Raw genomic sequence first — 25,732 nt, 5'->3', positions numbered from 1 at the left:
ATTAAATGGTGGAGAAACTTGATGGGCTAAATGGCCTAATACAATTAATACAACCATAATGGTCTTATGGTCTTTTAGTTAATTTTTAAAAGTTTTGTTATTCTCCTCCTTCAGTCTACGCTCACCCTCCATTCTCCTCTTTCACATTACTTAGGATTTCAAAAACTTCCCCAAGGTGTAGTGAAGTAATTATTCCTTTATCATATGTCTCAATAATATACAATTCTGAATAAAGTGGATCTATTTAGATCTCCTGTCAGTGGGCTCACACTACCTAAACACACAGAGGCCTCAAAGACACTGATTGCGACCTTGTTATGGGACTTTCTTGGGGAACCTGTCAACTGAACACCAAAGTACTATCTCTTCCACCCGTGGAACTTCTTGGATTATGGTGAATTGATTTTATCTACCTTGACCAAATTTTCTCGTACGTCCTGCAAATTGTTTTGCGTTCTTCCTCTCAGTCTGCTATATCCCAGGGACATTCCTCTTTAATCATTCCAAATTCAAATCATTTATTTGTGTGAAGTTCAAGATAGAATGGAACATTTTACATAGTCTCAGTGAGAAAACCACCACACTTCTCCTCATTTCTATTCTCTGCCATTCAGCCGAACTTATAACAATGTTTTCACATTATCTTTAATGCCCTATGCCTCAATTTTGGGGAAACTCTTGGGGTTTTCAAACAAGCACATTGAATCTGTGCTGTTCCTTCCTCCACATTGACTTGATGAATTCTATTACCGTAAATTGCTCAAGCATGATCAACATTTTGGAAAACTTACGTGTTATTTATTAACTTGTACCTAAGGAAATATTCATCCATGTTATTCCAATTCATGGTGTCAGGAAAAGTGATAAAATTGAGATATAATTTACATGTATAATAATGTAAACTTATAAGAGTAATCTGTAAGAAAGAACAAGGAGCACTATTGTAAACCCTTAAGTCACCTCCAAGGGTTTCAAAAAGGACAATATGTGGACTATACTGCCATCTAATGCATTGAGTTATCACGATACCAGCTATTAGCATGGAAGGATTATTCTTAACTAAGCAACAACATAATCAAACAACATTAGTATTTCTGGTATTTTTAAAATACTTACTGTTAGGATAACTTCAAATGAATCTGTCATTCTCCTAGCTTCTTCGAAATGACGCGGTCTTCTGTTGGTACGGTATAAATGTCAGTTTGTGTAATTGTACAGAAAGCCTGAACATCTGGGTGGAATCAGCAACTAACAAAAAGCTCAGGATCTCTCTCTAGTCCATCTCCTATTATATAAAAGCAATCTTGACACCCTTAGTAACGAGGACATTACTATGGCCTAACATTGCAGCCGATGATACAATGATAAACAAAAATCTTTTGTTTTCTTCTTGTAGCTCTTATACATTCAATCATAATCGTTTAAATTGTGGCCACAACAGCATACGCTATTATGGGCAACCAGCATGCAGAATAATCTTGTTTACTATAAGATCCCAGCTTCTTTTACATTCACCATTTTACCCCCCCCCCCCCCTTCAGAGTTCAGGATGAATTATTATTCAATTCAGAAAGATAACAATGCTCTCTGCCGACCTGCTGGGAGATCTCTCTTGAATGTATTCAAAATAAATTGCTTTAAACCACTTCCAAATCCAAATCCATTTATTTTCATTTTAATTTGTTCGATGCCTTATACATACATTTTAGAAGTACAGTTCATATTTATAAACCAAGCATGTGAAGTCCTCCAAAAGGATCATAACCTTGTCGTGGGGTGGAGGCTCGCGTGCCTCAATGACCTGGAGAGCTATGCTGGCTGGAGTCAGGGCCTTGTGCTTTGGCTGTTGGTAGGGTCACCCATACCAAACAGGTCAAAGGGTAGAGGCCTAACTAGAGTGATCCACCACCGGCCCTCCAGGTTCAGGGGTTCAGCTCGGGGCTAACAACCCTTACAGGTCAAAAAGAAATCGTTACGGAGACAGCAATAAAGAATGTTATATATGTGTGCGATGGTGTGGACAGACAGAGATGGAGGGCCTTAACTGCTGCCCTAAATGCCAACGGTGTAATGGGCACTGAAAAGAAAGAATGTGAGTACGTCTTTTAACTTGTAAAGTAATATGAATTGCCAAAACGTAATATGAGAATTCATGTTGAAAATCTAATGGACAAAGTGAATTGATTCTTCACCTTTAGAGATCATTACTAATTAAAACAGTTCTTATGAGAACTGAGTAATTGTTTGCATTGACCATTAATGAGCTTAGCAGCTTGCGCATTCTTGTAGGGGGTCCACAGCATTGCAGCTCCCACCTGGCAATTCTGCCTCTGGTATTCGCAGAGAATACTGGTATAGGAAAGGAAAAGTATCTCTGGTGTTGCTAATACCCTGAAGGTACAAATAAATTGCATGGCGAACCTTCTGTATATTGCTTTATATTGCAACCTGTTTTGCTGAGCAGAAACCTGTGGATTGATAAATTGGTAAAAGCTCACAGCAACAATACTTTTACTTGGAAAATAATCTAGAAGGAAATTAAATTAAGTATTGAATATGATGGCAATGATTTTCTGAAAGGAGGGTTGAAAGGGTTCATTTTATTTGTCAAAGTATGCATGTACAATACAACTCTGATCGCCGTTGTCTCCAGGTAGCCATGAATTACAGAAAGGCCATGGGAACTATTGAAAGAAAAGACATCAATCCCCCAACACCTCCCAACTGCATAAGAAAGAAAAAGAAACAAAACCAGCAAACCCCAAATCCCCCACACCCTCCTTCGTACAAAAAAAATCTAACAGATTGCCCACACGGAAATCGGCAGCTGGAATATCAAACCCCAAACCAGATAATAATATAAACATTAGTGAACCCAATCAGCACCATCGTAGTGTAGCGATTAGTGAGATGCGACTATAGCAAGGGGATTCTGGAGTTCAGAGTTCAATCGCAGTGTCATCTGTAAGCAGTTTGTACATTCTTCCCATGAACTGCGAGGGCTTCCTCCGGGTGCTCCAGTTTCCTTCCACAGTCCAAAGACCTACTGGTTTCTAGATTAACTGGCCACTGTAAATTGCGCTGTGATTAGGCTAGTGTTAAATAGGTGGGTTGTTAGTCGGTGTGGCTCATTAGGCCGGAAGGGCCTGTATCATGCTGTATCTGTAAATAAATAAAATAAATATAATAATACTGAGCAACAAGCACAAAATGCTGGAGGAACTCAGCAAGTCGGGTGACATTTATAGAGAGGGCTAAACACTTAATGTTTCAGCCCGAGACCCTTTATTCCTCTCCATAGATGCTGCCAGACCATCTATGTTCCTTCAGTATATTGTGTTTGCTGCTCTGGCATTTGAAAAATCTCCTGTGTTTATGATAATGCTGAGGTTATTCCCATATCTGAGTTATTTTCATCCTTTCGGTAAACTCTATCAGAATGATCAAGCAGTTGTGCTTCTCATTTTTTTTGTCATGACAGCAATCAGCAGACAGGATATTTGCTGCAATAAAAATGAGGGATCGGCAATTACTATCTAAACACTGAAATTTTATACCTAATAAATTCCAGCAGTTTACCAGAAATACATATGCTCAAAATCTAATAAGTATATATCACAATTATTAAGACCTTAACTCTCTGATAGGAGCAGCATAGCAGCATCAAGCTTAGGCCGGTAGCTTAACCGGGTATTTTCATGACCAATCACTGCTACGCATTTTTTAAATCAACACAATAAAGTTCATCTGAATCTGTGTTCCTGCTCGAGCTTGCTGGCTGTTGTCCATGCTATTTTGTTTCATACGTTAAATAATTTATTTTAAAGTTAAATGCAGACAAAATTTTATCATCAATGTACTAATACAAGTACATGAAAGGAATTAAATTTTGATGCATTGATCGACTCTTGGGTCAGTATATACTGCTACTAAACAGAATTTTGAGAATTGTAGATTTGTATAAATGACTTCTATGATGTAAAACCTCTCTACTTATCAAGAAATTTTAATTAACTGTCTTATCTATTTTCCATTACTGTTTGTTATTGTCAATAGCATACTGTAAATAATAAAGCAATAACAAAAAAATGCATTTTGGCCTATAGCAAAATATTCCATAATACTGCATCTTTCAATTAAATGTTAGCCTAAATTTTCCTACTTTTGCTTATATTGCTATACCTAACTATTACTTAACTAATATAGTACATCATAGTGTTGGTATTTTATCTATTTCTCCACTAGAAACAAAATACTAATCCAGAAAAATCAATTTTCTTTCTGTCTAAAAAGTCTCAATGAATTTAGTTTTTAATGAATACACATTTCTTATTTTTAAATGAATGCATGAAGCTTTTACTGTTTGAGGTTTATCTTCAGTTTGGATTGCTGTATACATCATTTGATCATAAGTTTACATGTGGACCCTCTATTTTTAGGATTTATGTTATAAAATACTTAGAATACTTTCTACACATGTTATTTATTTATTAATAGTTTAGTCTGGTTTATCATAATCAGTTTATTTCTTACCCTGTTCAAGTCTGCTTTGCTTGAATGCAACACCTTACCATTTACGCTTTGACCTATTAAATCTAACAGCAAAGTCAATCATCATGTTGCCATCAGCCTTCCTATGATGCACCCTCCCTGTCATACTGCTGTCCATTTTATTCATCACTAAACCTTGTTGCATAATCTATTTTAAATGACTACTTTGAAAGAGCGCAGTCAAAACTTTTCATGGATGTACTAAAACTAGTACAATAGAAAAAATTCAACCTTCAGCAGGCCAGGCAGCATCTGCGGAGAGAGAAACAAGATTAAAGTTTCAGGATGGTGACTTTTTATCTGAAAAATGCGCTTGCAATCATCAACTGAAACATTAATTTTTTTTCTCTCTTGCTCCCCACAGACCTGCCAAGTACTTCCAGCATTTTGGTATTTGTTTATTATTGTTGCCTGTACCAATGTACAGAGAAAATCTTGTCTTGCATACTGTTCATGCAGGTCAAATCATTACACAGTGCATTGAGCTCGAGCAAGGTAAAACAATAACAATGCAGAATAGAGTGTAAAAGATGCCAAACCGTCTGGTCAGCATTGACCATGAATGTTCCATCCAGCTGCCTAAATATGCAAGCCAGGACTGTATGATATGGAGACCAAGCTGTTGCCCATGTAGCAGACTCCCAGAATCCCCCTCTCTGCGCATCTGATGAACCCAAAGGAACAACTGACCAATACAATTTGGCACCAAAGATGTTGCAGAAGTTGCTGGTCAGTGTTGAACTCCACATAGGACTGCCTTGGGGTTTACTCCTGAAGCCTTCCTCATGAGTCTATGAGTGGGTGTAGCCACAAGGCAGGGAATGTTTGAGATCAGAGTTTTCCTTCTCCTAGATGAGCTGCCACCCATGGCTGACGAGCCCCATCTGCCTGAAGTAACTGGTGGTAAGATGCCAGTAACCCACCTTTGCTTATCTCCTGTCAGTAGAAATGGTTCTGCTGGGATTAGTAGCTAAGCCACACATGAAGGTCAAGAGCTGGACTTGGTTATCAGTGGATATTTGAGGCGCACGTCATTGAGAGCATTTCATAGGTAGTCGGACCCTATCCTGATTACCACCCAAGGCTATAGCAACCTTAAGGAACCTACCAAAAGTATGCAGTCCAGGTAGACAATAAAGTGCATGATCATAACGAGGTAGATTATCATAAAAGAGGTCCATTCAAGAGTCTGATAACAGTGGGGTAGAAGCTGTCCTTGAGCCAGGTGGTGCAACTTATTTCAGGTCTCCAATACTGCAATATGTTTTCTTTTGGATTCTCATTCAGTGTTTTTGGCTCCAAGATAATGTTCTTCTACAAAGACATCTAAATGTATTTTAAAAGTTCGATGCCTTTGCTATCCAGTCCAGTCTATTGCTCCCCGCTGGAGAGATTAAAATGTTCCATTATGACTCATATTTCCCTAATCTCTGCATTCTTTCTCTTCTCATTATGCCACCGCTAGCAAGAGGTCCATAGATAATTACTAGCCATGCCTTGCACCCTTAACCTTTGGCTATTGAAGAAACTTCTAGAAATGATGCAATTAGAGAAATGTTCAATTTTAAGCTGTGTTTTCAGATACTGTAAGATCTATTTGTATGAAGGTAGCTATTCAAGCAGTCATCAACCTCATGTTCACGACCACATGCTCGTACATTAACAGAAGGAAATTAGTACAAATATACAAGAGCTAGTGAATTGAGGGGGAAAAGTATCACAATTCTCCGTGAAGGGGTAACCTGGTCATCTCTTCCTGATTAGTTCAATGTTTGACTACATTTGATGCAGCTAATTTTTCCAAAATTGTTAAGAAATCTATTGAATTGATGCAGAAGACCAATCACCACTTTCTTAAGCCAATTTGAACAAGAAGTAAATCTGCCCTTCATCCAAGGAAGTTCAAAAATAAGTCTACCTTCCAAACTTTAGTGTCAAATACAAATTATACTACGCACCGAATTTGAATATCAGTTAAAAAAACAGTTTCCTCAGCTATAACACAGAACTGCAAGTGTTAACTTGAAACAGTACTGATAAACTTTCCCCATTTATTTTTCTCCAATTATTTATTAAAGCATATTCACCAACCTTAGATACAGATCGTTTTCCATTGAAAGAACTGGAATGCCATTCTTCTTTCTAATCTAATTCTGAAAGCACAGTCTTCATCAACTTTAATTCCAATTCAAAAAGTGTAATATTGTCTCTCCTGGATGAGTCCTGAACTTTAAAAGGATAATGCCTGCATGCTAATGGTAGGATAGTTTGTGTCACTTAATAAGGTTTGTTTGGATTCCATGGATACTGTAATAACCTTTCATGGTTGACCTTGCTATAGGGGAATTCACGTTTATCAAATGCTGACTGATCTCCGTGACTGAGCATTTAATAGTTTATCATTAACAGAGGCATTATGTAAAAAAGCTGAGTCTGTTGAGTAGTCAACTGTTGAAGAAAGTCGTTTGTTCTGCAGCCGCTGAGCTTTCTGGCACATAATGCCCCATGCAGAGCTAAAGATTGTGACCATTGTTTATCCATTAAAACAGACAGAAATGACAGTGGTCTCATGGAATTACATTCTATCCATCTGACCCATGATAACTCCCACCTAATTCATTCAACCCAGTCAGTACAACCTGCAACTCCATTAAAGGTTAGCCAATCCCTCTTACATCTATGTATGCTGTTCACAGGATAAAGACAATAAGAGAAACTGTTCCAATATCTGCCATTGTTTAGCTGAAACTCATGTGGATTAGTACAGGCAACACACGCAAAATACTGGAGGAACTCAGCAGGCCAAGCAGCATCTATGTAAAAACGTACAGTCGATGTTTTGGGCCCAAAGTGTCAACGATACTTTTTTCCATACATGCTGCCTGGCCTGCTGAGTTCCTTCAAAATTTTGTGTGTGTTGCTTGGATTTCCAGCGTCTGCATATTCTCTCTTGTTTGGATTAGTACAAGGGTTACCAACCAGGGGTCCATGGACACCTTGCTTAATGGCTTAAAAAAGTTTTGAAACCCCTGGATTAGTAGCATGTTGACAGTGGAGGGATGTCCATTTGGAACAGAGATGAGGAGGAATTTCTTTAGTCAGAGAATGGTGAATCTATGGAATCCATCACCACAGGCAGCTGTGGAGGCCAAGTCACTGGGGATATTTAAGGCAGAGGTTGATAGATTCTTGATTAGTCAAGGTGTGAAGGGATACAGGGAGAAGGCAGGAGATTGGGGCTGAGAAGGAAATGGATCAGCCATGATGAAATGACTCAATGGGCTAAATGGCCTTTTCTGCTCCTATATCTTAAGATGAATGAGATTGCCAAATAGAAAGTCAAAGTAAATTATTGTCAATGTATATATATGTCTCCATATATACCGTGAGATTCATTTCCTTGCAGGCATTCACAGTAGAACATATAATAGAATCAATCAAAACTGCACACGAAAAATACTGACAAACAACCAATATGCAAAAGATGACAAACTGTGCAAATACAAAAAAGATTATAATAATAAATAAAGTAAATAAATAATACTGAGATAGAAAGAGAAGTATGAGAAATGGAAAGAGTAGTTTCTGAAGTAGGAGAAAAGAAGAAAGGGGTTCTGCAGGAGTCGGTATTGGGGCCATTTCTTTCAATGTTATATGTCAGTGATCTGGGTGATGGAATTTAGGGCTTTGTGGCCAAGTTTGCAGATGATTCAAAGATCAGTGGAGGGGCAGGTGGTGTTGAGAAAGCAGATTAGAAGAGTGGCCAAAGAAATGGCAGATGGAATATAGTACAGGGAATATAGTATGGTCATGCACTTCTGTAGTAGGAATAAAGGCAGGGAGAAAATTCAGAAACCAGAGGTGGAAAGGGACTTGGGATCTTGTCGAAACCTATCAAATATTGAAAGGCCTAGGCAAAGTGAACATGGAGATGGTGTCTCCTATAGTAAGGGAGTCTAGGGCCAGAGGGCAAGACTTGGAGTACAGGGATGTCCCTTTAGAAAAGAGATGAGGAGGAATTTCTTTATCCAGAGGGGGGTGAATCTGTGGAATTCATTGCCAAGGACTGCTGTGGAGGCCAAGTCATTGGGTATAATTAAAGCAGAGATTGATAGGTTCTTGATTAGAAAGGGCATCGCAAGTCATGGGGACAACACAAGTTTCAGGTTTAATTATCATGCAACTGTACATGAACATAGCCAAATGAAACAGCATTCCTCTGGGGCCAAATACCAAAACACGTTACCAACAGCACACAGCACGCAGCATTAATAGCATATATGGCAACAATTTTAGAAAACATGCAGTCATAAAGAGAAAAAGATAAACTGTCTAACTCAAGTCCCTGAGCTGTCATGCTAGTTCTTCCACCAAGTGAACACCAGAGGGCAGCACTGAATAAGCATCAGAGATCAGCACCAATAGTAGGTGCCTGCTCTCAACCCAGTACAAAATCCAGTCAGCTCTGGTGACCACAACAGGCAACTCTGAGGCATGGGGGCTTTATCCACACAACAACCAAGGCAACACAACTCCCCCATTGATCACACCAATGAACCAGTGAACTGAACTCTGTGTCACTAATGTCCAACAGGGTCTTGCGATGACAATGAAAGCATCCAAGACAATCACTCACAGCTTTTTTTGGACCGTACACCATCTCGGCACAACAGTATGCAACAAGTCCAGGCAATGACACAATTGGACACAGTAAGTCCAGCTCCATCACTATCAAGGAGTTCGTCGATGGGATGGTTCTGCATTATTGACGTTCTTGGTTTCCAGCAGCGACTTGTGATCGTGAAAGAGACATACAGGATGAACAAGCACACCTTTGATTGAACCCGAAGTGGTCACCATGTCCGGGCGCACTGCCATCTTACCGGAAGGGGATTGAGCGGGACAATTATCAGCCATGGCGGAATGGTGGACCATTCTCGGTGGGCCAAATGGCATAATTTCACCCCCATGTCTTATGGTTTTATGGTCTAAGAAAGAGAAATAGAAAGAAAAGTAATGAGTCCAGGTTGTGAGTAACTGCTGATGTATATTCATATAATGGTTGTTTGTAGACCTGACAACCAAAAGATTGGCTTTGTTGTAGGAGTGTCCACATCAAGAACAAAGCACGGGGGAAATCAAATACATGACACATCAGAAAATATGGTTCCAGCTTTGACTGCATGGTGTCTGCATTGCAATGCTTCTGTTATACAGAATAAATGGAGCCTAAGTGTTTAGAAAATGAACCTCATGGTTGTACATGTTGTACTTTGATAATAAATTTACTTTGAATCTTGAGCACTGAAACTTCTTTTATTTTTAATATGATGGATAAAGAATAGTACATTGACGCACACATTCCTCTCTGCAATTCACCTGAACATCAAACGCAGAAGACTATTCCTTCCTACAACTGCTGAGACATTTCCCCTTTAAAACAACCTTTATAGCCTCTCAACTTTAACTGGTTGATGGATCTGAAGGAATTTTTTTGATTCTTTTATTTCTATTGATACTGTTAACTCATTCATTTCAAGGGAGTTTGCTCTTTCCATTAGAATTAGAGTCATGGTCATAGAGTTACAGAGCACAGAAAAAGGCCCTTCAGCCCAACATGTCTATGCCAGCCATGAGGCCTTTCTGACCGAGTCCAATTTGCATATATCAGGTCCATATCTCTCTGAACTTTTCCTATCCATGAACATGTGAAAATTTCCTCTAAACACTGTAACTGTATCCTTCACAACCACTTTCTCTAGCAGATCTTTCTACATGTCTTCTATCGCCTGTGTGAAAAGCTTACTCCTCTGGACCCTTTTAAATCTTTCCTCGCTCACCTTTAACCTATGTGCTCTAGTTTTTGACTCCCCTACCCTGGGAAAAGGACTATGCTCCTCAGGAGTTTAGAAACAAATGTAAGCACACCCCTCATCTACATTTCAGGACAAATAGTCTCTACTTGTAACTTAAGGAGAGACTAGTCTTGGCAGCACCCTTGTGAATCTTTTTGGCATCTGCCTCTTCCTTAATCACGTGCTTCCTGTTACGTAGTTTGGTGGCCAGAAAGGCACACAAAATTCCAGCTGAAGTATCACCAACATCCTATACAGTTGCAACACGATACACCAAGTCTAGTACTCAGCGTTTTGTCAGATGAAAACAAGAATGCTATATCTACAGTACTGTAAATGGCAATGAGGTTCACTCCCTGGTGAGCTCGATGCCTTTTATGCTTGCTGTTAGGGAGTATTCTAGACGCATGTGAATATAGTAGATATCAATTCAAACCAGAACCAGTCATCAGTTCTTATTGTAAATTCTACATTGCAGGCAGTAAATAGAAGTCACAGTATTGTACAAAAGTCTTGGGCACCCTCACTATATATATGAGCCCAAGACTTCTGCACAGTACTGTACTTCTACCCTGGGTATCTCAGTTCTACAACACTCCCCAGGGGCCTGTTGTTTACAGTGTAAATCCTGCCCTGGTTTAACTTTCCTAAATGTTTTCCTGTCTCGCCCTCCAGTAACTTACCCGTCATTGATGTACAAGATTGTAGTTCAGAGGATGTGCTCTCCAATGCATTGATAAAATTGTGAAAACATTAAGCGACAATGTAAGGTTACACAAACTCCTTTTGAGTAGCCTGACAGCATAATGCTGCACGTGGTGGAAATCTGATGTTAAAAAACAAAATGATAGAAATATTCTGCAGGTTGAGCAGCATAATTACATAGTATTTAAATTTACACTCAGTGGCCACTTTATTAGAAGCACCTATACACCTGCCAATCAGCCAATCATGTGGCAGCAACTCAATACATAAAACATGCAGACATGATCAAGAGGTTCAGTTGTTGTTCAGACCCAACATCAGCATGGGGAAGAAATGTGACCTAAGTGACTCTGACTGTGGAATGATTGTTGGTGCCTGGTTTGACTATCTCAGAAACTGCTGAGATCTTAGCCTGACAATACAGAGGAATAGAATAAAAGAATATTACAGCACAGAAACAGGCTCTTTGGCCCATCTAGTCCATTCCAACCTAATCTGCTTAGTCCCATCCACCTGCACCTGCAACATATCCCTATAAACCCCGTCCATCTACGTGCATATCGGAAATTCTCTTAAATTTTGTAATTAAACCCACATCTACCACTTTCCCCGGCAGGTCATTTCTGCACTTGCAAAACCCTTTGGGTGAAGGAGCTCTCTCTCAGATACCCCTTAACTATTTCACCTTTCACTCTAAAGTACCTGTGAGCATTCATTATATTTTTAGATGTTAACACAGATACAGTAGAGTTTAATAAGGTAAATCTATTGATGATTTTAAAAACTGCAAGTTTACATGAAATAACAAATTGTTTGCTTGATTCTCTAAAGAAAAATAATGGTAGATTATTTTAGAAGACCCTTCTCAATTCATCTTATGAACATTTGTTGAGATTTTCCTAAGCATTATTGATGCTGTATTTCTGACAATGCTTTTATGTCTCAAAGCAGAATGGTTGCTCAGCAACATAAGAGACAGAAGACAAAATCCTATTCAATGCATCGCTTTGGAAGGGATCGATTAATTCAAGTGGTTTAGTTGTAAATATTGGGATAAGCAACAATAACATTCTCTCAATAGTCTTAATAAAAATATTGTATTAATTATTCAGTCATCATAAATCTGAGACCATGACAACGGGACTATGAATATTAATAATCCAAAGCATTTTTATTTTACTTCGGATATGTGTTAGAAAAATGCGTGTTCATATTCAATAAGAAATTTAATTGAAATTGTAAAAGATTACCCTTCATTATACATGTAAAATCAGTATTCATGGTCATTAAATGAGCCAATTGTCACAAAAGCTCATCTAGAATTTAGGGAAGGTATCTGCCTTTCCTACATGGCACATTCTTTTCTTACAGAAATGTCTGCATGATGCTAAGCTAGGGCACATCATCAGAGATGTTACCTGGGGTCGTCAAGAGTTTCAGGTCTTTCAATATCATACACCCTTGCCCAGGAGACCCGACCGGGGTTGATCAGACCCCAGCCTGTGCCCTAGCAGCAACCCACGGATCTGCCCTCTTTATCCAGAGCCATCTAGTCACTTTCTCTGCTGCATCTGTGGCGGTAGGAATGGTTCTCCTTCTTTTCTCCCCCGTGATTCCAAGTGCAGTGTATACTTTGCCTGCAAAGCAGACTATCTATGACTGCAGACTCAACAATATGATTGATTTTCACCTGCCTTGGGGGAAATATAGACGGATCATAAATGCTTGCCTTGCCAGCTATGTTCATATCATGTGAACAAAAAAGGTTCAATAGAATATACTGTAACAAAAAATCTACACCTAACTCCATCAGCTTCCCTGCAGGAAATTTTCTCACAGTGACCACTTTATTAGGTACACCTGTTCAATCATGCAAATCAGTCAATCTAATCAACCAATCATGTGGCAGCAACTCAATGACTAAAACATGCATATGTGGTCAAGAGATTCAGTTGTTGTTCAGAATGGGGAAGAAATGTGATCTGAGTGACTTTGACCATGGAATGATTGTTGGTGCCAGATGGGGTGGTTTCAGTATCTCAGAAACTGCTGATCTCCTGGAATTTCCACGCACAACAGTCTCTAGAGTTTACAGAGAATGGTGCAAAAACAAAGAATCATCTAGTTGGTGGCAGTTCTGTGGACAAAAACACCTGATTAATGAGAGAGGAGAGGCAAGAAGAGAATGGCCAGACTGGTTTGAGCTGATGGAAGGTGACCGCAACTCAAATGACCAAGTATTACTACAGAAGTGTGCAGAAGAACATCTCTGAATGCACAACATGGCAAACCTTGAAGTGGGTGGGCTACAGCAGCAGAGGACCATGAAGATACACTCAGTGGCTGCTTTATTAGGTAATGGAGGTATTTAATAAAATGGCCACTGAATGTAGCTTTAAATTGTTCACTAAAAGTCAGACTTCAACATCAAAAATTTGTCGTAAAATATTAACAGTAGGCAATGGTTATTATAATGTGTTTGTGATAGTCTATGTGGATTTACCCATTGAAACTAGCCCTCTATATTCCCTCTGAGAAAACAAGGCCAGAACTGAGGATAGTTAATATTTGGGAGCACAGTGGACGAAGTAGCATCAGTAAAGGGAGACAGACAGTCAACATTTCAGGACAAGACCCTTCATCTGAGAAGTAGGAGGGAAGTAGCCAGTGCGAAGAGGTGAGGGCATGGTGTAGGGCCAGAGTTGGAAAGCGTTAGGTGGATTCAGATGGGGGCGGGTGAGAAAGGAAAACTCGAAATAGCAACAGAGGCTGGCAGGTGTCAAGTGGAGATAATAAAGGGCTGCAGATGATGGAACCTGTTACAGAAGGAAAGTGGATCATGGAACCAAATACAGAAGGTGGTGTAGGCAGATGGGAACAGCGGGGCGAGGGAACACAGTTGGAAGAGTTGGAGAGGGAATTCAGTTGGATGAGTGTGAGAGAGTACACCCAGCCAGCAGAGTTGGAGAAGAGACCCAGTTGGAAGTGTTGGAGAGGGGACACACAGATGAAAGATTAGGAGAGGAGACCTGGTTGGAAGAGTTGGAGATGGACCAAGTTGGAAGAGTGTGATAGAGGGGACACAGCTGGAAGAGTGTGAGAGAGGGGACCCGGTCAGAAGAGTTGGAGAGGAGACACAGTTGGAAGGGTTGAAGAATGTGAGAGAGGGGATCTGGCTGGAAGGTTTGGAGAGGGTACTCAGCTGGACGAGTTGGAGAGGAGACCCAGTGGAAGGCTATATGGTGGGGAAAAAAACAGGGTCAGGGACTTGGGAAGGGGGGGGGGGGAGAGAGAGAGAGAGACTGGGAGTTTGGTGTGTGAGGATAGACCAGGAGGAGAGAGAAAGTGACACAGTGGGAGAAAGTTAACTGAAATTGGAGAATTCAATCTTAATGCCTCAGGCAAAATATGGTGCTTGTCATCAGTGTTTTTTGCCACATTTGCCAGCATCTGCACTCTTGTGTGTATCCAAGCTTCTGTTTCCAGTACTCATATTGTTGTGATTTTTTAATTAGTAACTTGTACCTTTTCCTCTTTATTCCTTCCCTTCCCCCAAGCCAGTGTGCTTTCTGCTCCAACACACAGCATGCTAGAGGAACTCAACAAATCAGGCAGCATCTATAGAGAGAAATGGACAGTCAAATCAGGCAGCATATATGGAGAGAAATGGACAGTCAAATCAGGCAGCATCTATGGAGAGAAATGGACAGTCAGCTCAGGAACATTACCTCATTAGTCCTATTTTTACACTATTCATTTACTTGGTAATTTATACTAATCTGATATCTTACACTGTAATTTCAAATCCTATCAGACAGCGATAGTAAATCTGATTCTGATTCTGACATTTTAGGTTAAGACTGTTCATCTGGACTTCCAGAACTAAAAGGTTAAATGTCTGTTTCTCTCCATAGATCTGTTGATGTCCTTTAGTATGTTGTACATTGCTCCAGGTCCCAGCACTTGTGGTATCTTGTGCCTCATGCTATCTCTAGAACATTTCTACAGATGTGCTGTGGAGAGCATTCTGACAGGTGACATCACTGTCTTATATGGAGGGTCCAATGCCCGGGATCGAAAGAGGCTGCAGAGGTTTTTAGACTTCTCCATCACTCGCAAGCTTCCCCACACTATTGAGGACATCTTCACAAGTCAGTGCCTCAAGAAGTCAACAGTCAACATTAAGAACCGTCATCAGCCAGGATTCTCTTCTCATTACTACCACCAGGAAGGAGATAAAGAAGCTTGAAGATCCTCATAACGTTTCATGAGCAACTTCTTTCCCTTTGCTATCAGATTTCTGAATGGTCCATGAACCCATCAACACTTACCTCGCAGTTCCTCTTCTGTACTTTTTATTTGTTCATTTTTTGTAATTTATTGTAATTTATCTACGTCTTGATCTATACTACTGCTACGTATTTCACGACTTAATAAGCAGGATTCTGATTCTGACCTAACTGTCGGATTTGCCTGTGTTTCGGCTACAGTAATGGAGGTGGAGCTATCCCAGAATCCACCCCGACAAGGAATTGCCTGTATAACATCCGCAGGGTGTTGCGCGGTACTCCCGCGTGTAGATGGCGCCGTGCGTGGGCGAAATGTCCACCCTCGGCGCTATTGCAGTAACAGACGCTGCTGAAGGGTCAAAGTGAAACGAAGTGCGGTAACAGTGGAAGCACTGGAGAGAGGATCAGGTAAGGGAATTCGCCTCACAATTCGGTCTGCTCCCTGAACCTACGCTGCGTGCTAACACCCCTGCTTGGATTTGGCAGCCACCTGATGCCCTACTTGCATGCCGGACTCCGAGCAGCATGGAGAGGGCTCTCCCCTGCTCGGTACACCACTCTGACCGCTTTGCAAGACCCTAAGGCCGGCGCCCTCGTCCTGAAGTCCCTATCCACCGATGTCTACGAGAACCTGGGGCTGGAGGACTGGCTGCACCAGTGCGTGCAGCCCCAGGACCGGGAGGTGCTCCTGCTGTGGAGGAATAGCCCGGCCGTGGTCATCGGCCGCCACCAGAACCCCTGGCAAGAATGCAACTTGAAGCTCATGAGGCACAAGGACGTTCAGCTCAGCCGCAGGAGAAGCGGGGGAGGCACCGTCTACCACGACCTGGGCAACATTAACGTGACCTTCTTTACCTCCAAGAAGCGATACGACAGGCGCGGCAACCTGGAACTGATCATCTCTGCCCTGAAGAGAATTCGACCTCACTTGGACATCATGGCCACAGACAGGCTGGATCTGCTGCTCAACCGTGCCTTCAAGATCTCGGGGACAGCCTCCAAGATCGGAAGGACAACTGCCTACCACCATTGCACCTTGCTTTGTAATTCAGATAGCTCCCTATTGTCCTCTGTGCTCCGCACTCCTCATCGGGGTCTGAAAAGCAATGCTACCCCTAGTATACCGGCCATTGTGAAAAACCTCCAGGAAGAGGATCCCACTCTCACTTGCGACATCTTGATGGACGCTATTGCAGCCGAGTACTCAAGGCGCCATGGCCTCCAAAACCAAATCTTGCACATTGATCCCAAAGACTCTTTGGTGCTACCAGGAGTTGACAAGTTTACACAAGAGCTTAAAAGCTGGGACTGGATCTATGGAAGAACACCCACATTTAGTGTCTGTCACACCTTCACTGTGGACCATAACTTATCGAGGGCAGAAGTTAAACTGACTATGAACATCAATCGTGGCCAGATTGAAACCTGTAACATTGATGTCTTGTCTGACTGGCTGCCATCAGAAATGTGTGACCAGCTGGCCACGGACCTCATCGGCAGCAAGTTTTGTCCCACTGAAACGATGGTTTTGGCAAATTCCCACTTAAGGGTTTGTCCCCAGGATAGCGTACTCCATAATAAATGGAATTTACTTTGTGAGCAAGTTATGGCAATTATGTAATTTTTGGTCTGAATGATTGTAGAGGATACACTGTACAACTGGATAGTCTTGAATTTAACACAGCTGAAACTACAAGCCGTTAGCTTGAATCTAGAGAAGGTTTGTTCTGTTTTATAACTCTTAAGCAAAGATGAATTTTACCAAAATATTTTATCTTTTATACTCCACTTTATTAAATTAAATATGAAAATACACTCAATGGCCACTTTATTGGGTACAGGAATGAACTTGATTTGGCCTTCTGTCTCTGTCATCCATCCACTTCAAGGTTCAATGCATTGTGTGTTCAGAGAGGCTCCTCTTCACTCCACTGTTGTAACAAGCGGTTATCTGAGTTACTGTCTCCTTCCCGTCAGCTTGAACCAGTCTGGCCATTCTCTTCTAACCTCACTTATTAACAAGACACTTTTGCTCAAAGAACTGCTGCTCGCTCGTTTTTCTTTTGTTTTTTTACTCCATTTTCTGTAAACTCTACAGATTGTTGTGCATGAAAATCCCAGGGGACCAGCAGTTTCTGAGATACTCAAACCCCCCTGTCTGGCACCAACAGCCATTCCACAGTCAAAGTTACTTAGGTCATATTATTTGTTGATTTGCTGCCAGATGATTGGTTGTTTAGATATTTGCATTAATTAGCAAGGTACAAGTGTACCTAATAAAGTGGGCACCAAGTGTAACTGCACACACAAACCGCTGGTGGCACTCAGCAGACCAGGCAGCATCTATGGAAAGAAGTAAACAGTTGACGTTTCAGGCTGAGATGCTGCTATCCCATAGATGCTGCCTGTCCTGCTGAGTTCCTCCAACATTTTGTGTGTGTTGCTTTGGATTTCCAGCAACTGTCAGGGTTTTGTCCGTGTGAATAGAAACAGGGTGCTTAATTTTAAATTAAAATTGGAAATTTTTGGAATTATGCTGCCTTGGTCGCTATGTATTTACGGCATTGCCAATTTATTGCAGATACCACACTTCTGGAGTATTTTTACAGAGCCCTCGAACATTAATCCAGAGATTTAAAATCCCATTCTAGGTCACTGAAGAAATTAAATTTGTGCTGAAATATTTCTGCAATTTAAAAGGAAGATCATCTCAGAAATATACACAATCTTCTGGATTGTGAAAACAAACATCTTGTTTACTTGAGTGTTGAAAATGACTGTGAAGTTCAAAGTACATTTATTATAAAAGTATGTATACATTATACAGCCTTGAGATTCGTCTCCTTACAGGCAGCCACAAAACAAGGAAACCCAATAGAACCAATTTTTTAAAAAAGATTGTCGAACACCCAACTCTACTTGCTTTACACTTAAAACCATGTGGCTAAGCACAGCTTCAATGCCATGCTCAAGTTTGCTGACGTAGGCTGAATCAATGATTGTGATAAATCACCACACAGGAGGAGATTGAAAATCTGGCTGAGTAGTGCCATAACAGCAACCTTTCACTCAATGTCAGCAAGACCAAGGATCTGACTATAGATTTCAGGCAAAGGAAACCAGTAGTCCATGAGTCAATCCTCATTGGAGGATCGGAGATGGAGAGGGTTTAAATTCCTAGGTGTTATTATTTCAGAGGACCTGTCCTGGATCGAGCATGTGTGCAATTATGAAGAAAGCATGGAAGCACCTCTAATTCCTTTGGAGTCTGCGATGATCCGGGATGACATCCAAAATTTTGTCAAACTCCTATAGAGTATATTGACTGGCTGCATGAGAGCCTAGTATGGAAAAACCAATTCCCTGAATGGAAAATTCTACAAAAAGTAATGGATATGGCCCGGTCCATCACAGGTAAAGACCTCCCAACCACTGAGCCCATCTCTATGGAGCATTGTCACAGGAAAGCAACATCCACCATCAGGGACACCCATCACCCAGCCCATGTTCTCGTCTCACTGCTGCCGTCGGAAGAAGATACAAGAGCCTTAGGATTTGTACCGCCAGGTTTAGGAATAGTTGCTACCCCTCAACCATCAGTCTGTGAACAAAGGGGATAACCACTCAACTGCCCTATCATTGAAATGTTCTCACAACCAATGGACTCACTTTCAAATACTCTTCATCTCTTATTCTTGATATTTATTGCTTATTTATTTATATTATTGTTTCTTATTGCATTTGCAGAGTTCGGAGTCTTCTGCACTCTGATTGAATCCACAAGTTGAGCGGCCTTTTGTTGATTCTGTTGTAGTTACTAGTCTATAGATTTGTTGAGTATGCCCGCAAGAAAAAGAATCTCGGGGCTGTATATGGTGACATGTATGTACTTTGATAATAAACTTACTTTGAACTTTGAATGTGTAGAAAAAAAATACAAATGAATACAATAAAAGTAAGCAAACAATGTTCAGAACTGAATTTCACAGAAGTGAGTGTGCAGCCATGAAGCCAGTCATCATCGTAGCCAGTCTTGGAGCTCGTTACCCACAGCCTCAGCTCAGCGTAGAGATGAGTAAACCTTGTGGAGCAGCTAGCTGAACACTGGCCCATCCCTATCCTGTGGCCCTGACAGTATCTTTTCCTCTCATTTTGTGCTGCTTATTTAATTTATCTATAAACTGCTATTTAATTGAGTAACAAATTAGGTATTTAACTGAAATACAGAACAAATACTACAACAGTATTGTAAAGCTGAGTATCAGTTCTTTATAGTTATTGATGGAGGAATTCAGCCAGTACGCTACAGTACTCTCCTGATTGACTGTAAATGAACAAAATCAGTGTAGATGTGTAGTGCAGAGAATGGACTGCCTTTATGCAATGCTTTTGACAATTGAATCCTCCGAATCTTCATTTTCATTGTAACATTTTAATACTTTCAATGTAATTCCCAACTTGCTGAAGTAGTGAAATCGTTTCATTTTCACTGCCGGCCATTTCTGTCATCTCCAAGCCTGAATGCTTGAAACCGCAGTGAGCAAAGTAAGTTCTAAGTTAACTTGTTACTGATTTCTCGCCAATAATCAGTGACATAAATCACTGCTTCTTGAACACAAACAGATGCAACTGGTGCTATTCAAAACTGTTCGCTCTGTTGTGTGAATGAGCGATGCAGGTATACACAATTGACGCAAGTTAGAAACTGGCAGCAGTCTCCTGCCCCAGTTAAGCGGTATAATCTAAATAAATTAAGGACATCCAACTATTTTCTCAATTAGTTTTTGTTCTTTAAGTGTTATCCCAAATAAGTGGTTGCTCCGACTTACTGATGGCCCAATTATCCAGAACCCACTGTACTTCTAATAATTTTTATTATGTATTAAAATGTATTGCTGCCGTAAAACAACAGATTTCACGATATATGCCAGTATTATTAAACCTGATTCTGATTTTTGCATTGAGCTTGTACTAACATGACATCCAAACGCCTCCTATACAATTGTTGTGTGACTCTATATTGACCAAGGGAAATAGAAAAACTAAGTGAGAGAAAAACATTGTCGGAAGGGAAGGATTTTAAGGAGACATAGAACATTGAACAGTATAGCACAGGGACAGACCCTTTAGCCCACAAAGTGGTGCTGATCCAATTAGTAATCAAATGGGCAACCTAACATAGAACATTGCAAAGTAGAGGGAGAAATAACAACATTCAAAAAACACTTGGAGAGTTACATACATAGGAGGGGTTTAGAGGGATGTGGCCAAATAGGAGCAAGTGGGATTATCTTAATAGGCAAAGGGTCGGCATGGACAGGATGGGCTGAAGGGTCTGTTTCTATGCTGTTTTACTCTAAGATGACAAAGCAGGGAGATCAGAAGATAAAGTTTGGAGCAGAGAATTATGCTCTGTGCTTTTGAATTAGTTCCATTTGCTTGCTGTGAAAGTAATATAATTTTTTTTTGTGAGTTCTAACCATGACTCCACTATTCTGGTACCATACTCCCAATGAGAAATAAAACTTACTCACCAGTTTGCCTTTTCCTCATATTAAATTTATACCTTGTTCATAATAAAATGCATTTATTCAGCACATAATAATGTCACACAGAAGTGTCAGTATTAACTGTGTGCTATCCTCAATGTATTGCAGTAACTCAGTAAATCATTGTGGAGAGACCCCCGAAAGTGATTAACTCCGTCCTCAGAGACTTGGGTAGGAGGGAGATCACACTCTGCCTTAAAGTAGTATGAGACATCATTTATCCCAGTGGCAGTTCAGCATCTTCTTTAAGGCCTGTGGGGAAGGGCAGCGAACGCTGTCCTTGACCGAGACACTCGTTTCACTTAAATTAATTTTAATAGTGAAAAGTACCATTTAATCCAGGATAGTGGTGATAAAACTCATTTTCTGAGGGCTAGAATCTAAAAGCAAAGATGTAATACTGAGGCTTTATAAGACCTTGTCATACTTCACTTAAGAGTACTGTGGGTAGTTTTCACCCCCTTCTCTAAGAAAGGATATGCTGGCATTGGAGAGGACCAGAGGTGATTCACAAGAATTATCCCAGGCATGAAAGGGTTAACATGTGAGGACCGTTTGATGGCTCGGGGAACATTGAAAGGCCCAGACAGAGTAGATGTTTCCTATAATGGAGGAGCCTAGGATCAGAGGACATAGCCTCAGAGTTCAAGGATGTCCCTTTAGAACAGAAATAAGGAATTTCTTTAGCCAGAGGGTGCTCGTTGCCACTGACAACAGTGGAGGCCAAATTATTAGATGCATTTAAAGTGGCAATTGATAGGTTCTTGATTAGTAAGTGTGTCAAGGGTTACAGAGAGAAGGTGGTAGAATGGGATTGAGAGAGAATAAATCAGCCATGATGGAATGGCGGAGAAGATGCAAAGGGCCAACATTCTGCTCCTATGTCTTAAGGAATCATTCAAAGAAAATTTTATTACCAAAGTACATATGTTACCATATACAACCCTGAGATTCATTTTCCAGTGGACATACTCAGTAAACCTATAGATTAGTAACTATAATAAGATCAATGAGAGATCAACCAGAGTGCAGAAGACAACAAAGTGTGTAAACAACACCCTGATGTTTGAGGGATAGTAACTGTTCTTGAACCTGGTGGTGTGAGCCCTGAGGCCCTTGTACCTTCTACCTAATGGCAGCAGTGAGAAGAGATCATGGCCTGGGTGGTGAGGATCTCTGATGATGGATGCTGCTTTCCTACAACAGCGTTTCATGTGGATTTGCTCAGTGGTTGGGAGGGCTTTACCCATGATGTATTGGGCTGAATCCACTACTTTTTGTACAATTTTCTATTCAAAGGCATTGGTGTTTCCATACCAGGCCATGGTGCAGTCAATCAGTACACGTTCCACTACACACCTATAGGAGTTTGTCAAAGTGTTAGATGTCATGCTGAATCTCCGCAGACTCCTAAGGAAGTAGAGGTGCTACTGTGCTTTATTCACAATTGTATTTACGTGTTGGGCCCAGGACAGATCCTTTGAAATAGTAACACCCAGGAATTTAAAGTTGCTAACCCTTTCCACCTCCAATTTTCCGATGAGGACTGGCTCAAGGTCCTCTGGTTTCCCTCTCCTGAAGTCTACAATCAGCTCCTTGGTCTTTCTGATATTGAGTGAGAGAGGGTTGTTATGACACCACTCAGCCAAAGTTTTAATCTCCCTCCTGCATGATGATTCGTCACCAACTTCGATATGGCCCACAACAGAGGTGTTATCAGCAAACTTGAATATGGTGTTGGAGCTGTTCTTAACCACACAGACATAGGTGTAAAGCGAGTAGAGCAGGGGGCTAAACACAGACTGTGCTGATGGAGCTCGTGCAGAAGATGTTGCTACCAATCCAAACTGACTGGGCTCTACAAATGAGGAAATCCAGGATCCAATTGAACAAGGAGGTATTGAGGCTAAGGTCTTGGTGCTTATTGATTAGTTTTGAGGCGATGATGGTATTGAATGCTGAGCTGTAGTTGATTCAGGAAGAATCTGAAATGTGATAATCATGGGTTAAATAGGCACCTATGTCTATTTTATGACCAGGATCCCTGTACCCAATGCATTAATTTTAAAATCTGATTAATGTATTGAAATCCCTCCAAGTCCTTGCCCCTCCATATCTTTTTTTAAAATGTACTAAAACCTAGACCCCTCCAATGGTATATTTGAAAATCCATATTGTATTTAATTGTACCAGGCCAGGTGGTGATCTAATGCCTTTAAATATATTCCCTTTTATATATTAGAACAAGTCTCCAAAGTGAGGATGAAAATGGGTAGATATGTTCCCAAATCAAACAGCGCAGGTACATAATTCATCTCTGTCCATTCTCTTCATGTCATGTGTCTGTCTGATACCACCATTGTGTCTGCCTTCACTGCAAACTGTGGGGGTGTGTCCTGGGGACCTACCACTCGCTAGAAAAAAAAATTGCCCCCTCTCACCTTAAAGTTCTGCTCTGGAAAAGAGATTCTAACTACAGGTATCTACCCCAAGTTTTATTAACTGGAGTTCTATAAAAGGTCGGTAGGGGTTCTGCAAGGAATCGTGTTTGGAAAAAAAATGCACGCTTCCTCTTCCTTACCCATCGAACAGGATCCCACCAAGGAGCGCCAGGCAATGGTCTCCCACACAATCACTGACCTTGTTATCTCTGGGGATCACCCATCCACTGCCACCAACCTCATTGTTTGTGCACCTCACTCCTCCCGTTTCTACCTCCTACCCAAGATCCACAATCCTGTCTGTCCAGGTAGACCCATTATCTCTGCTTGTTCCTGCCCCACTGAACTCATTTCTGCAGACATCGACTCAGGTTTATCCCCCTGGTTCAGTCCTTTCCTATCTACATCCGTGACACTTCACACACTCTTGATCTTTTCAATAATTTCAAGTTCCATGGCCCTGAGTATCTTTATTTTCACCATGGATGTCCAGTCCCAATACACCTCCATCCCCCACCAGGAAGGCCTCAAAGCTTTCCGTTTCTTTCTGGACACCAGACCCGACCAGTTCCCCTCCACCACCACTCTCCTCCATCTAGCGGAACTTGCCCTCACTCTCAATAATTTCTCTTTTGGCTCCTCCCACTTCCTTCACACAAAAGGCACTCACATGGGTCCCAGCTATGCATGCCTTTTTGTTGGCTACATGGAACAGTCTACGTTCCAAGCTGACACTGGTGTCACTCCCTAACTTTTCCTATGCTGCATTGATGACTGCTACATTGACTTCATCAACTTTGCCTCCAACTTCCACCCTGCCCTCAAATTTACCCGGTCCATTTCTGACACCTCCCTCCCCTTTCTCATTCTCTCTATGACTGTCTCTGGAGACAGCTTAACTACTGATGTCTGTTATAAACCCACTGACTCTCACCCTGTTACATGTAAAAATGCCCACTTCTTTCAATTCCCCCGTTTCCACCGCATCTGCTCTCAGGATGAGGCTGTTCGTTCCAGATGTCCTCCTTCAAAGAATGGGGTTTCTCTTCCTCCACCATCAACACTGCCCTCAACCGCATCTCTTCCATTTTGCGCATGTCTGACCTCACCCCATCCTCTTGCCACACCACCAGGGATAGGGTTCCTCTTGTCCTCACCTACCACTCCACCAGCCTCCGCGTCGGGCACATAATTCTCCAGAACTTCCGCCATCTCCAACGGGGTCCCAACCACAAAGCACTTCTTTCCCTCCCTCCCACTTTCTGCTTTCCCCGGGGATCGCTCCCTATGCGACTCCCTTGTCCATTTGTCCCTCCCACTGATCTCCCTCCTGGCACTTATCCTTGCAAGCGGAACAAGTGCTACACCTGCCCCTACACCTCCTCCCTCACCTCCATTCAGAGTCCCAAACAGTCCTTCCCAGTGAGGCGACACTTCACCTGTGAGTCTGTTATGGTCATCTACTGTATCCACTGCCCCCAGTGTGGCCTCTTGTATATCGGTGAGACTGACGCAGATTGAGAAAGCACTTCACTGAGCACCTACGCTCCATCTACTAGAAAAAGCCGGATCTCTAAGAGGCCACCCATTCCCATTCCCATTCTGAAATGTCCATTCATGGCCTCCTCTACTGCCACGATGAGGCCACACTCAGTTTGGAGGAACAACACCTTATATTCCGTCTGGGCAGCTTCCAACCTGATGGCATGATCATTGATGTCTTGAACTTCTGGTAATTGCCCCTCACCCTTCACCATTCCCCATTCCCATTTCCCTCTCTCTATCTCCTTACCTGCCCATCACCTCCCTCTGGTGCTCCTCCCACTCTTCATTCTTTCATGGCCTTCTCTCCTCTCCTATCAGATTCCCCCTTCTCCAGTCCTGTATCTCTTTCAGCAATCAACTTCCCAGTTCTTTACTAAATCCTGCCCCACCCCCCGGTTTCACCTCTCACCTTGCATTTCTCCCCACGTTGTAACTCTGACTCCCCGTCTTTTTTCCTCCAGTCCTGCTGAAGGGTCTTGGCCTGAAACATTGACTGTACTCTTTTGGTTGATAATTGGTGAGCATTGTATTGCACAGAGGGGAGGATGGTGGGTTGATAATTGGTGAGCATTGTATTGCACGGAGGGGAGGATGCTGTATTAGAACATAGAATAGTACAGCACAGTACAGGCCCTTCGACCCACAATGTTGTGCTGACACTTAAACCCTGCCTCCCATATAACCCCCCCCCCCACCTTAAATTCCTCCATAATCCTGTCCAGTAGTCTCTTAAATTTCACTAGTGTATCTGCCTCCACTACTGACTCAGGCAGTGCATTCCACGCACCAACCACTCT

At 41.6% G+C, this 25,732-nt stretch overlaps 3 protein-coding genes across 4 annotated transcripts in view; 2 read left to right on the top strand and 1 right to left on the bottom strand.

The window, feature by feature from the left end:
• Positions 1-6,836, bottom strand: part of tsga10 (testis specific, 10) — a 165,958-nt gene extending 159,122 nt beyond the window's left edge. The window contains exons 1-2 of one of the 2 annotated variants that reach the window (XM_073044038.1): positions 6,643-6,836; positions 1,117-1,177 (exon numbers count right to left, since the gene is read on the bottom strand). The gene's annotated coding sequence lies outside the window, so the exon portion shown is untranslated. The remainder of the gene's footprint in view (positions 1-1,116; positions 1,178-6,642) is intronic. The other variant, XM_073044039.1, reaches the window with a different exon arrangement.
• alg8 (ALG8 alpha-1,3-glucosyltransferase) overlaps positions 2,074-25,732 on the top strand; it is a 61,976-nt gene continuing 38,317 nt past the window's right edge. The window contains exon 1 of the mRNA XM_073044049.1: positions 2,074-2,092. The gene's annotated coding sequence lies outside the window, so the exon portion shown is untranslated. The remainder of the gene's footprint in view (positions 2,093-25,732) is intronic.
• Positions 15,667-20,783, top strand: lipt1 (lipoyltransferase 1). The gene has a single exon (XM_073044037.1). The coding sequence runs from the start codon at positions 15,894-15,896 to the stop codon at positions 17,019-17,021; it is 1,128 nt and encodes a 375-aa protein (XP_072900138.1). The 5' UTR covers positions 15,667-15,893; the 3' UTR covers positions 17,022-20,783.

This window comes from Hemitrygon akajei, chromosome 4 (assembly GCF_048418815.1).
Source record: "Hemitrygon akajei chromosome 4, sHemAka1.3, whole genome shotgun sequence".
Classification (NCBI taxonomy): domain Eukaryota; kingdom Metazoa; phylum Chordata; class Chondrichthyes; order Myliobatiformes; family Dasyatidae; genus Hemitrygon; species Hemitrygon akajei.
The sequence above is the reverse complement of the archived record's forward strand: the minus strand, read 5'-3'. Positions and strand labels throughout refer to the sequence as shown.